We start from the raw sequence: 13,301 nt of genomic DNA on the forward strand, positions 1-13,301 counted from the left end.
AAATGTTCTTCATCAGGACAAGCACAGGTCAAAGGCCTAGCTGCTCTTGTGTGTTGATTCCTTTCAACCCATCATACTTTATTAATACATACTGATTAAACTGTGCACAGATCTATTCAGATTTTCCTTCAGTGGGTTCAGATGCCACAAAATGTGTGCAGCTTCTGGCTCAGGCACTTGTTGAGAAACTCCGGTTCTCTCTTGCTTCTCATGGGTCATGTGAACCAGTAGCGGCTGCTGTGGGCACTAGAGGTGCACCTAGGCAATTTTGGAGCCTGGACCTAAAGGCCTTTGGATGCCCCACTCCCCTGCAAATTAAGCATCATCATGTTCTGCTAGGCAACCACGCCACCTGGGACAGACTAAAGAGGATTTGGGGGACCCCAGGGGCTGTGGAGGCCCTGGACTTTGGGCCCCGAAGTTCAAGGGTAAGAGTGCCTCTGGTGGGCACCACTGGGGCCACTCCTTTAAGAGTAAATTAGGAGGTGCTTACCTCCACTACCACCGCACCTGAAAGATGCTCTGAGCAGCGGTGCGCTGCCCAGCACTTCCTGTGGCAGGGAATCAGCTCTGTCACTCACCTGGCGGAGGCCATTTGCATGGCCAGCAAATGGCCTCCATGTATGTGCGGCGGCCAGGTGAGTAGCAGAGCTGATCCCCCGCCACAGGAGATGCTGGGCAGCATGCTGCTGTTTGGATCAGCTTTCAGGTGTGTTGGTAGCAGAGGTAAGCTGCACCTCCTAATTTGCTCTTAAAGGTGCCTCTTGCTGCCACCCTGGTGGTGCCTGAGCTGGCCACTACTGGTGTGAACCTGTGCACTGAATTATATATAAATCTCCAGAATAATACAGGCAGCCCTCATTATCCATGGGGATTCCATTCTCGGCTACAGCAGTGCATAACGAAACCATGCATAATGAGACCTTGAGGCAATGGGAATTGGGGGGTTGGATTCCTGGAGATGGGGAAAAAAGGCTTTAAATGGCAGAAATAAAATAAGGTGTTGCACCGTACACTCCAGGTCTCCAGCTGCCCAGCAATGCCCCCCCCCCCCAAACTCCCAATTCCACCAATTTCCCACTAAAAAAATCACAGGATTTTTTTTTTTATTGAAGAGGCAAAAAATAGCTCAGTTCAGCAAAATGGTGGCCAGAAATGACATCAGAGGTCATTTCCAGAACTTACAATTCCGCCGATTTTCCATGAAAAATAGCATGAAACCTTTTTAAAAATTGAAGGAAGAGCCACAAAATGGCCCCGTTCAGCAAAATGGTGGCTGGAAATGACCTCAGAGGTCATTTCTGGCCACCCAGGAACCATAGATAGGTGAATTTTTACTATTTTTAAAACTACATATAATGAGGTTGGGTTGACATTGCCAGACCGTGGATACGCAAAACTGTGAGTGCTGGGACCATGGATAATGAAGGCCACCTTTATCCCCACACATGGGTTTGCAGCTCCAAATTAAATCTTATGGCCATACGAGAAAAATGCAATTGACAGAAAGATCATACAATAAAACTTACAATATAATAAATCATACAATAAAACTTTGGGTCCCAAGATATCATTGGACTGCAACTCCCTTCATCCCCAGCCACAATTGCCTCTGATATGGTAGGAATTGCAGTCCAATAACATCTGGGAACCCAAAGAATCATCCCTAAAATTAACACTGGATAAAGAAGAAAGACTATGGGTGGGTTCACATGGGGTGTCAAACCTGAGGTTCAGTGGCACAGCTGGAGCCCTGGGCAAACGCATGCACACATGTTCTACTACCAGTCTTGGGAAGGTTATGCCAAGATTGGGAATGTCATATGAACATATTCTGCCCTACTTGCAGTACGAACTCAACATCAGTGACTAACATCTGAAGCGAGGGACAGATGTCAGATTCCTTACAAGCAGGGTAGAATATGCCAAGATCTGTGGGTTTGTACAACACATCCAATCTCAGCATATACTTCCAGAAACTGTATGTAGGATGTATGTGTGTTGCCAGGGCTCCAGTCATTCCACTGAATCTTAGGTTCGGAACTACATGTGAACCCACCCTATGCTTGAGCTTGGGGCCAACGACAGCTTTGTTATCAGTGGAAGAGGGTTGCTACATTAGATGCAATTTTCAAATCAAGGTTCTTTTGTAGATAGTGGGAGAACAGTCAAATGGAAAAGGCATTTGTAATCTCTCTCTTTTTTAAGTTGAAGAAAGCAAGAGTGAGACACTCTTTCTGGACTGACATGGTAAATGATCGATCTTCTTTTTACTTATAGAAAGCCTAGTTAATATAATAAATATATTTAATAAATTTGGTGTGGGGCTTGATAAGTAATTTGGGCAGAGGCGGATGGAGTACTCTCTTTGTCCACAGACAACTTATTCTCTGGCTCGCACCAGATAAAGGGGCATATTAATGATATCTTGCCTGGTGTCACCCCAAATCCTGAATCTGGAATCAAATCAATGTTCTATTCATCGAGTTCACCAATACTGTGACTCGTAGTGGTGCTGACCAGGGTCTCAGACAAGGGCCTTTCCTATACCTCGTATCCCAGAACATTTAAGAGAAGATATAGGGGACATGGGTTAAAAGTGGAACTTTATAATTACAAAACATGTTTGACAACAGAGCAATTCTTGAAAAATGAGGATAACCGTGAATAGTTCACAGGGAAGGGACAAACAAGAAAAAGATTGCATAATACTTTGCATCATCATCATCATCATCATCATCATCATCATCATCATCTTAGTAGAATGGTTGCTAAAAAGCTCATTCTACAGTCAAGTATTTGCAAACAGCTTCATCCTCCATACAGGGAAAGATTGGATACCAGCTCCTGGATGTAGCAGTTCTCCCGTAGCATTTGCACCAAATATGTAGTTCCTTCCCCCAGAATCCAGTTATCCTCTAGCTCTAGGTGAGTGATGGTTGTATTGGACTACAGAAAGAAGAATTCAAAGAGAGTCAGAGGATTGCAAGCAGATTAGTTCAATGAACTGATGGAGAAACTATTTGGGTATTTCCAGACAAGGGGATATTCCATTTGAAAATGGAAGCTCTCTGCCCAGACCACGTAGCTCCCTTTCATGCTACATATTAGCAATTGTTAACAAATAATTCAGACAGCTGATTTCCTCCCTGTGCTATTATAGAGCGCCATCCACGATGAAAGTCGTGGCTTTTGAAACAACATAGGAGTACTACTACTTTACAAGTAGTTTGACTTTCATCCAAGGGCAGCTTCAGAGGGGGGAAAGCACCCTCCCAGACAAATAGTTTGCTTCCTCACATGTCTCCCATTTCTGTTTCAGAAATCTAATATGCAGGACACAGCTCAATCACCCATAAATGCACTTTGCCCCTTCTGTGACCCCCTCAGTTTTCTTCTGGTGCCACCACTGCTTTCATCACGGATTTCCTGCAGATGACCAGCAGGTGGCACCACATAATAGCACACAGATGAGGTCAGCAGTCTGAACAGACCCTTTACAACAGCTAATACATAGCAGGAAAGGGAGCTACGGAATCTGTTTACTGAGTAGGTAAACACAAACACAGCTTCCATTTCCAAATGGAACATCTCCTCATGTGGAAATAGCCTTTCTTAAGGCGGCCCTAAAGATTACTCTTCACAAACCATTGCTCACCATGCAACACACCACAGGCATGTCAGCCAAGCCAACACAAACTGTTTTCCGTGCCATGGAAATACACAATCAAATAGACGTGGTTAGCGGAGCGCTCGCTCTGCTAAACTCATCTAAGGGGAGAGGGAATTAGGAGGGTTTGCTGCTGGGAGCCACGCAGCTCCTGTGGCAGCTCACGACCCTCCAAAAGTAGGCTAGGCTCCCTTAGCCCACTTTGGGTGGATCGTGGGAATCTCCTCAGGGGCTATTCACATGTGCAGGCAAAAGTGGGCTAAGGAAGCCCAGTCTGGTTTTGCCGGTGTGCATGTGAACTGCCGAGAGTTGTGTGGCTCCCGGTACTGGTTTGGCAGCAAACCTGCTTAGGGAACCCACCTCTTAGCCTGGGTTTGGGGCATGAAGGCACCCTTAAACCAGGCACAGAGCTCGTGTGTCAGTGCCATGCAGCTCCGTGTGACACCTACATGTGAGTAGCCTGGCCAGTACTGGGAGGATCCTTATAATGCATCATGCATGGTGTATTATAGGAGTTCTGGAAGCTGGGAAGATGTATCTCAGCCCCCAAGCCTCCACACTGCCGGCAGTAGCTGGCAATTGTCTGGGGGGGGCGATCCCAGGAAGGAGCCCTCAGTCGTCTGCCAGGGAGGTCAGCATTTTAAGGCTCCCTCCCCTGCAGGTTGGAGCCCTTACTCACTGATCGTGAGAAAGGGCTCATGGTCTTATTGGTTGGGCAGCAGACTATACTACACTGACATCTCCTATGCGGGGATGTTTTTAACAGGATATGGAATATTTACCCTGACTCCCCCTGATTTCTTTAAGTTTAAAATTAACCACCTGGGGGCTAAAGTTTATGATTAGCTAATGTTAACCCCATACTTGCCAACTTGCCCCTATTCTCCCATTCAACTGAGTCGGAAAATAGGGACATGTTGGCAGGTATGTAACCCCTCCCCCATGCTATTTCCCTAAGCTAAATCCCCGCTCTCCACAAAATTGCTATTAGTCGCACTTGAGGGGAAAGATAGGTTTGCTAGTATCTTAATCCAGCAGGGCTAATGGCAGTTTCAGGTGTGTGTGTGTGCGTGTATGTGTGTGTATGATTTTGACTAGTGTGTGTAGGGCAGGGCTGCACATCTATGACCCTCCAGCTGTTTTTGGACTGCAGCTCTCATTATCCCCAGTCACAGTGGCCAATAGTCAGGGATGATGGGAGTTGTAGTCCAATCAGGATCTTCCTTATCACATGTAGTTTGGCCCTGAGGGACTGCAGCATAAAACTGAATGACTGTTTCTGATGGCTTCTTCCGATCTAGCAGTCTGCTAGTGCTCTACACTCACCATTGTGGGGAGCAAAATCAAGTTGCATTTCCTTCATATGGCTCCTTAACCTTGACCAAGAAAAGAGAGGCAAAGGAAGACACTTGGGGCATCTACTCTTCATGCTCACTGATTTGCAATCAATGTTGCAAAATCCATGGCTAAAAATGTACCATTTCTGAAGCCAATGTCTTGTGCTATTTGAAAAGTGAATAGGAAGCTAATGTTAAAAATGCTTTGAGATGCTGACAACTATGAAAATTCTTGGCCACGGTAATGTAGAAATAAGGAGCCTAATAATTTGGGGGGATCTGGAAGCACAATTTTCTTCCCTACTTTTCAACAGAGACATATAGCAAAACTTCCATTCTGTTAAAAGGAACATAAAAGTCTCTCATTTCCATTCTGCATCATAGTGTCTGTGTAGCAGCCATTAAAGTCCCTGTGTCAGCCAGCTACAGCTCTTGCAAAGCCATTAACACCTTCATAATGTATCACTAAGCATATTTTATGGCTTAATTTAGTTGGTGGAGTTCGTTCTTCAACTCTGATGTGATTTGAAATGCACCATGTGGTTGTTTCTTTAGTATTCAGCAGATGGCACTGTTTCTTTACTCAGTTATGCTGTAAGAAAATTTTCACCCTCTCTCACAACACTAGAACCAGGGATCATCCCATGAAGCTGAAGGTTGGGAAATTCAGGACGGACAAGAGGAAGTACTTTTTCACACAGCATATAATTAGCCTATGGGTGATGGCCACTAGCTTGGATGGTTAATGACACTTAGAAAGTTATTCTGGGCTTAGACAATTTCATGGAGGACAGGTCTATCAATGGCTACTAGTCTCGTGGCTATAGGCCACCTCCAGCCTCAGAGTCAAGATGTCGTGGCGCTAAATACCGGTTGCAGGGAAGCAACAGCAGGAGAGAGGGCAAGTCCGCACCCCCTGCCTGTGGGCTTCTTGGAGGCAACTGGTGGGCCACTGCGTGAAACACGATGCTGAACTAGATAGGCCTTGGGCCTGATCCAGCAAGGTTGTTCTTATGTTCTTATGAATATCACAGCCAATCCAATATGCTAAATGCCTCTAAATTTAGAGGAAAATAGGGGGGCTCTGGGAAGTATGGTAGTATAGCCAAGCCTTACTGCATTCATGCAGTATGGCTATACTAGATCTAGAGATGAGATAGCTTTATTCTCCCTTTCACATGCAGAAATACATGCATCCCTTCCCCCACTGGAACAATATCTGTGTTTTTGTGGACTTCAAGTGAGATAGCACTGACTAAATTCTCCTCCAGTACTTACAACCAGAGCAATGGCAAGGGCTTTGGTTCCCTTGGTCCCAAGCCCATGGTGGTTAAGGTTCATGATGGGCTCCTCCATATTCCGAATGAAGTACGAGACAGGAACCACTCCTACCAGCTTGCAAGCTTCTATGTACAGATCGGCACCTTTTATGTTTGTAAATGATCGCTCAACATCTGCAAAGGCAAAACAGTCTGGTTATTGTTATTTTTTGTTGTTGTTATTTTTACATTTATATCCCGCTCTTCCTCCAAGGAGCCCAGAGCGGTGTACTACACTTAAGTTTCTCTTTCACAACAACCCTGTGAAGTAGGTTAGGCTGAGAGAGAAGTGACTGGCCCAGAGTCACCCAGCTAGTATCATGGCTGAATGGGGATTTGAACTCAGGTCTCCCCGGTCCTAGTCAGTACGGAGAAAATTTATCAGTCCCTGCTTAAAGTTCAGAGAGAGAGAGTTATTAAGGAAAAAATGGAAGGTATGAATGGCTGAACATCTCTGAAGTTTTTCCTTATGCCTTGCAAATGGTCGGGGGAGGTCACACCAAAAGTCTCTACCTTTCTTTTAGTTATGCCTGTGTTACAATTACAAGCTACATCTGTAGTCAAACCAAGTCATATTTATGCTCAGAGGAACTTCACACAATATAACCCCAAAACAAGCAGGGGAGATTCCACATGCGGAGCTGATGCTGATGACATCTGGTCCCCAATGAATTTGATGGGTGTTTATTACAGATGTATCTGTGCATCATCTGGGGCCAGTAGATGCTTGCAACAAAGTGCAACTAGAACTGGATAGGACTCATATATTTTCAAGCACATAATCTATTCCCAAATCCTGTGCTCCATTTAATGACTCTCAGAGTTTTGTGGCTGATCCATCTGGGCATTTTGTGGCTTGATGATCTTTTGCCCTGATGAGCTAACATGAGTGCAAAAGAAGCATCCCTCACTTTAGCAAGAGAACCCACCATTTTAAGGGGATTGCAAATGGATGACCTTGGGCCAGCCAGTCTCTCACAGCCTAACTTCTTGCACAAGGTTACTGTGAGGCTCATGGGTAAGGTTTGATTGGAAGAGAGGGACAATAAACCATCACCTTCTATCTCAAGATCCGTGTCAGAATTCTCATCCTTCTCCTTCTCTTCCATATTGTCGGTGGCATCAGTAAGAGATCGTGTTTCCGCAGGTGTGCTGCTTCCCGACATTTCACCATACTGGTCTAGAATGAGATTGATTGCATTCATTCTGCAAATGTGAATGCAAGACCGACGCAATGCCCAATATACAACGTGCAGCATAAGACACCCACCTTGCCCATTCATGAACCCATCAAGGAACCCCAGAGGACACTTAAATGGCACCCATACTCCATACTTTTCTGTGTCACACTCACCATGAAGTTGTCACAGGTCAATGGATACTCTCCATAACTGGAGTCAGAAGATCCAAGCACTTGCCTTTTGGCAGAACCCCTGCTGGAGGCCTGCAGTCCAGCTTCATTGCTCTTTTCAAATGAGCTTCTTGTCGTCTTTGGAAACCTTCTGTTGACGCATAGCTTGCACTGACAAACAGTCACCACTATTGTGTTCCCCACATTTTGTAGATTCTCCACCTACAGTTACGATGATCACCCCCACCCCCTTTTTAGAACTGTATTCCTGCCACTCTCTGGAAGACACACCAACACCCTTTCCATCAGTCTGAGAAGACTTTAGGATGCTCTTCCCCTAATAAGGTGAAATGGCTTGTACGCCAGTGCGCAGGGGACTCGAAGCAAGATTTGTAACTAGATGCCACTCAGTGTGATACCGCCCCTCTCACCTCCAATTCATAATTTATTTTACAATTAGAAAGAAATAGAGTTTGGAAAATTGCCCCTTAAGAGAACCCAAACCATACAAGGGCTCCCAGTGGCATTGCTACTATACCTTGGTCCTGCCTAATGAATGGAAAGAAAAACTGCAACCTTTTTTCCAGGCTCTTTTTTGTGCAGAATGTTCCACCGATTCCTCCCATTCATTGGGTTACTGACCTGCATTCTTGTACCCTCCTTAAGTGTTATTCAATATTCAGATCTGACATGAGATCCACAGTTCAGTCATCCAGCCACAGATATGTGTGAAAGCACAGAGTGCTGGCTGAGGCCATTGACAGGCATGTCTTATTTCATCAGATCATCAGCGCTCCATAGGTAAACTATCACCCTGTCCAATTACTCTTTTCTTTCTTCCAAAGGATAGTGTGTGATGGGAAAAAATGAAGAATCACAACTCAAAATGAAATGGGGCTTACAAACGGTACTAGGGCAGAATCTGGAAATAGGTGAATGGTTCATATGCAAAATAAAACAATTGGCTGACATCCTCGCAAAGCTTTTGCCAAAGGATGTTGCACTAGTGCAAAGCTACCAGTGCTAAGTCTAGAGCTTATGTTCCTTCCAGACTAATGTTGCAGTACAGTAAGCATGCTTGCACTTGCACAACCTGTAGGACACCTCTTTTTTTTTTTAAAGGGAGCTTTTGCACAAGTGTGTTATAGCACCATTCCACCAATCCACATTTTTAAGTGCAGCTATGCAGTCTTCATGTGCTAGTGCAACTTTGCTTCATATTTGAGTGCTTTGTTAGTCAGAGTGTAACAACTGTGGGCAATAAGGGCTCCAATACTGCCCACATGTAGAGGTCATTCACACAATCAAAAACTGTGTGCTACCCAGGTTTGGGAGCTGTGCGTGCTCCCAATTTTCAATTGTGTGGAAGCAAAGTAGAAGGAAAACCTGGGTAGAAGTGATTGTGTGGAAGCAACGCAGGAGGAAAACCTGGGTAGCTTTTCCTCTTACTTTGCGTTCACATGATCACTTCTATCCAGGTTTTCCTCTTACTTGCTGCCACACAAATGAAAACTGGAAGCACACACAGCTCCCAAACCTGGGTAGAACACTGTTCTTGATTGTGTGAATGACCTTGTAGTCTTTCTTAGTGGCCAGGTCACCCTGGTTCCGCTCCACACAAACTACCTTTCTCTTACTATGATGTTATCCTGTGTTTGTAATAACGTTAGTGGTTCATCCTTGTTCTTATGAGGCAGAGTGCTGCTGCTGGCTTTGGCCAACTTATCTGATTCCATCAGTTTGCACTTCATCTCATTTTCCGTCATGCATTCTCCTTGATTTGCACCCTTGTTTCTGGCTTGTTCTTCTAATCACCAAATGAGTGGTGTGGAGAAGGAGAGCTGGGATCTGGCCTCACATAACTTAAGCAACATCATAGTCTTGCAGAGACCATCTTGAGATGCCCACCCCATCCCCATTTGGTATCTCACACATACCCTGACGGAGTAATTGTATGATTGCTATGATAGCTGCTGAAGCTCTAATGGAACTGATTGGGTGGTTTTTATTTTAAACAACACGTTCATAACAATCTCACCTTCATCCTCATCAAAGTTAAATTTAACAAAATCCATAGTGGGAACCAGGCGTTCTGCTTATGGCCTTCTTACTTTTTCTTCCTGGGTTATCAGCAATTCACAGTACTCTCTTTTTCTTTTTAAAACAAACCCCTCTCCCCAAGTCATCCAAGCATAACACTTATACATCACAGATAATTTCCATGACCTCTGGTGTCAGCTGGCAATGTGGAATCCTGAATGATATTGTTTCTGATTAGGAAGACCACATTTCCTAGTCACCGGGACAGCCACTTTGTTATGCATGCTGCTTGCCCCCTCTTCAGTTCAGGTCACTTTAATTTCATCTCAAGTATTCCATGACCTCATCTAGACATTGTGACTCAAGGTATATGGCATCTCCTATGGTCACATAGCCTCAGACCTGCATCAGGTCTTCTTTAGTGAGGTGGATCAAAATGGATCAGAATTCAGGTGAGAGATCTTGTTTTGGAAAATGTGTTCAGTGTTGATCACTAAGGGGTAGCAACAAAGGTGGCTCTGTGGGAGGGGGGACAAGGGTGGGCAAGCACCACCTCAGAAAAGTAGTTCCCCCACACAGCTGCCCCTCCCATTTTTGTTCTATGTGGGGCACAACTCATCCGCCCAGAAATGCACTTTGCCCCTTTTGTGCCCCCCTCAGATTCATTTTCTGGCGCTGCCGCTGGATAGCAGTGTTTGGTAGTTAAGAGAAACAATACTTGATTGTGTATATTAATGTTGCGAGCTTCCTTGACCAAAATACGAGGTTTTTAAAATTGTCATACCCCCTGGTCATGGTTTCTTTCTCTACAAATTTGGTAATAGTTCACTCTGTAGAAGACACTGCTAGAAGAAAAATTTGAGGACTATGTGAAGTATATAAACTGCTATGAAGATTTTGTGAATTCTTGGATCCCAAGCACACCTGGTTGATAATTACAAAAATAAACTCTAAGCGGTTTAAATATAACATGCAGAAAACAGAAGGCAACCAAGCTGCACATGGCAGTGGTAGCTCTCTCCTCCCACCCCTCAAGCTGTTTAAAAATGGTCAGTGTGAGGTGTTGTTTATACACACCTAAACTCTGCATTGAAATGTGCTGTTTAGCTCTCAAGCCTCTTTTGCCTGATGTATGTTGTGAGCTTCCTACAACTCTTAACTGCTTTGTAGAGAGTGTTTTGTTGTTTACAATGACAGCTGCACCAGATATAACTGTTAGGCAAAGGAGAAGCCTCCAATTATCACCTAATCTGACCTCCAGTTTACCCGGTGAACCCGTAAATAAATCCAAGGCTGAAGCCAGTGACAGAGTTGTTATTTTGGGATAAGTGCTTATGCAGACAAAAGCAAGTAGTACATTTAGTAAAACCAACCCACATGGGTCATGTAAGTGAGCCATGTCCTACGTGACAGGAAAAGGCACAGAGTATAATGAAAATATAAAGAGAAACTGGTCAGAACAGATGGCAGGACTGTGCTTCTTTTCAGGAGCTTCTTCAGCGGGAGAGTTTAAAACATGAGTGCTAGAAGCCTGATCGCTTTTTAATATTATTTTTAGTCCTACCCCTCGTGACTGGGGTGGGGATGGAAAAGGTTGACACTAGGTCGACCTACCAGTTCTGGCGTGGACTCCCTACCCTAGCTTCGGGCCTGAGAAGAATGCTTCTCTGGGCACATAAGACACGAAACCATACACCTGTTCCTTGGGGTTTAATTAACTGGGAGGAACTACTGATCCAAGATCGTGCACTCCTAATGCGTATATATCACACAAATCAGACATGAGCTTTGGGCAGTGTAGAAGAACCTGATCGTTCATGGGGGAGGGAGATAGCTTTGTGTACCCCACCCCCCTCATTCTGCGCAACCTGGGACGGGAGCAGCTCCCTCCCGCTCCCCATCTCAGAGCTGTGCTTGTTTTGGAGGCTTTCCTCCACCCTAACCCGCCCCGCAGGAAGGAGCTGAACCAAGGCTGATTCACACTGGCGGCGGAGGGCCGGCGCTGGAATGCTCGACGCCCCGGCCCGCTCCCAATCACCCTCCGGGCGCTCTTCGAGGCGGAGTCAGCCTCCCGCGTGGCTGGCAGCAGCAGGGAGGGGAGGAGCGGGCGGCATGATCGGGACCGTGCTCTATTACGTGCTGCTTCCCGTGGCGCGGCTCCTCCAGGCTTTCCGAGGTAACTCTCCTCCTCCTCCTCCTCCTCGATCCCACCTCAGGAGGGGCAACTTCGCCGCGTTTCCCTTCTAATTACGGGCTGAGGCGGATCACACAGACCCGTCCGCGGCTCTTCTCACCGACCCGGAGGAGGCCGTCCGCCTGCCCGCCCGTCCTCAGTTGAGGCCCCGGCCTGCCTGAAGCCAGCTGGGCGGGCGGCCCAAGGCTGATGGGAATCCCGCGGAGGAGCAGGACGCCCTCTCCGCGCTCTTCCCGGCTCAGGAGAGGGGCCTCTGGGGTGGCGGCGTCCCTTGAAGCCTCCCCACCCACCCACCCCCCGGCCGGGCCGCCCCCCACCCCCAGTTATTCTCCCTCCCAGTGTCTCTCCATGAAATCATCCCCGGGGAGGTCCTAATAACACTTATATTGGAGCCCACCCATGCTTCCAGTGGCGCTGTGTTTACCCCTCCGTGGAGCACCCAGTGTTGTGGTTAAGGCCATTGGAGAAGCCCTGAAATAAAGAGACAGGTGGCTGCAAAGCAGGGGAATGCGAATACTTGGTGTTTATGTAATAATAATAATAACAACAACAATAAGGGCGATATTTCGCATTTATATAGCACTTTTTGAGTGTACAGAAGTTCACACGCACTGTTTTTGTTGCCAGTCTCACAACAACCCTGTAAGGTAGGTCAGAAAGTGTTGCTGTTCTGGTGTTGCCAGTGGAGAGCTGAAGCTGGGTGGTTTAAGGCCTCCTAGTGAGTTCGTGTCTGAGGCAGTGAACCTGGAACTGGAGGCAAAACTGAGGAGAATGGCCGTCCCGCAGCAGCAGTATCAACAAGCCTAAAAGTTCTTCATATAATACACAAAGGAGTTATTCCGTTGAGCATCAGTTTTTGGCCATTAAACAAAACAAAGCTTCACAGGTGTCCTAGGTATTGTACAGGACACAGAATTGCCATAATCTCTCTGCAAAGAGCTTGCTTATAAAATTATGGATCATTTATAGTTGATTAGAGTCAAAATCTACTTGACAGCACACTTTACTTTACTTTAGTAAAGAAAGTAAACATGAAGAAGTGCTGCTGTTGACCTTTAAAGCCCTACATGGCCCAGAACATGGTTAATTTAAGGACTGCATTCCCCCACAGGAACCTGCTCAAGTCCTGATCTCTGGCCTGCTCTCATGCAAATTGGCAGATTTCAGGGACAGCACTTTTTTGGTGGTGGTTCCCATCAGGTTCGCTCCTTGTCTGTTTTTAAGCAGGAACTAAGCAGAACTAAACCCTGTTATTCCAGAAACCGTTCATCTTGATTTTAGCTGGTAATCTGGGATTAACTGCTGCCATTTGGCTTTTATTTTATACTGTGATTTGATCTATTAGCTGTTCTGGGAGAACTTGCCATAATTAATGGGTGTGTGTGTGTGT

General features: G+C 45.9%; 2 protein-coding genes across 8 annotated transcripts in view; one reads left to right on the plus strand and one right to left on the minus strand.

The window, feature by feature from the left end:
- The window catches only part of LRRC74A (leucine rich repeat containing 74A), a 36,580-nt gene extending 24,478 nt beyond the window's left edge, over positions 1-12,102 (minus strand). The window contains exons 1-4 of one of the 5 annotated variants that reach the window (XM_053283186.1): positions 12,012-12,102; positions 7,384-7,506; positions 6,286-6,461; positions 2,842-2,949 (exon numbers count right to left, since the gene is read on the minus strand). In XM_053283186.1, coding sequence (XP_053139161.1) covers positions 2,842-2,949; positions 6,286-6,461; positions 7,384-7,492 — 393 coding nt within the window. In that variant the 5' untranslated portion in view covers positions 7,493-7,506; positions 12,012-12,102. Of the gene's footprint in view, positions 1-2,841; positions 2,950-6,285; positions 6,462-7,383; positions 8,999-9,715; positions 11,550-12,011 lie in introns of those variants that run through there. The other 4 variants (XM_053283182.1, XM_053283185.1, XM_053283183.1 and 1 more) reach the window with 4 other exon arrangements.
- ANGEL1 (angel homolog 1) overlaps positions 10,132-13,301 on the plus strand; it is a 38,069-nt gene continuing 34,899 nt past the window's right edge. The window contains exon 1 of one of the 3 annotated variants that reach the window (XM_053283180.1): positions 10,132-10,169. In XM_053283180.1, the coding sequence (XP_053139155.1) occupies positions 10,154-10,169 (16 nt within the window). In that variant the 5' untranslated portion in view covers positions 10,132-10,153. Of the gene's footprint in view, positions 10,170-11,724; positions 11,894-12,436; positions 12,559-13,301 lie in introns of those variants that run through there. The other 2 variants (XM_053283179.1, XM_053283181.1) reach the window with 2 other exon arrangements.

The sequence above is a fragment of the Hemicordylus capensis genome, chromosome 1 (assembly GCF_027244095.1).
Source record: "Hemicordylus capensis ecotype Gifberg chromosome 1, rHemCap1.1.pri, whole genome shotgun sequence".
NCBI lineage: Eukaryota > Metazoa > Chordata > Lepidosauria > Squamata > Cordylidae > Hemicordylus > Hemicordylus capensis.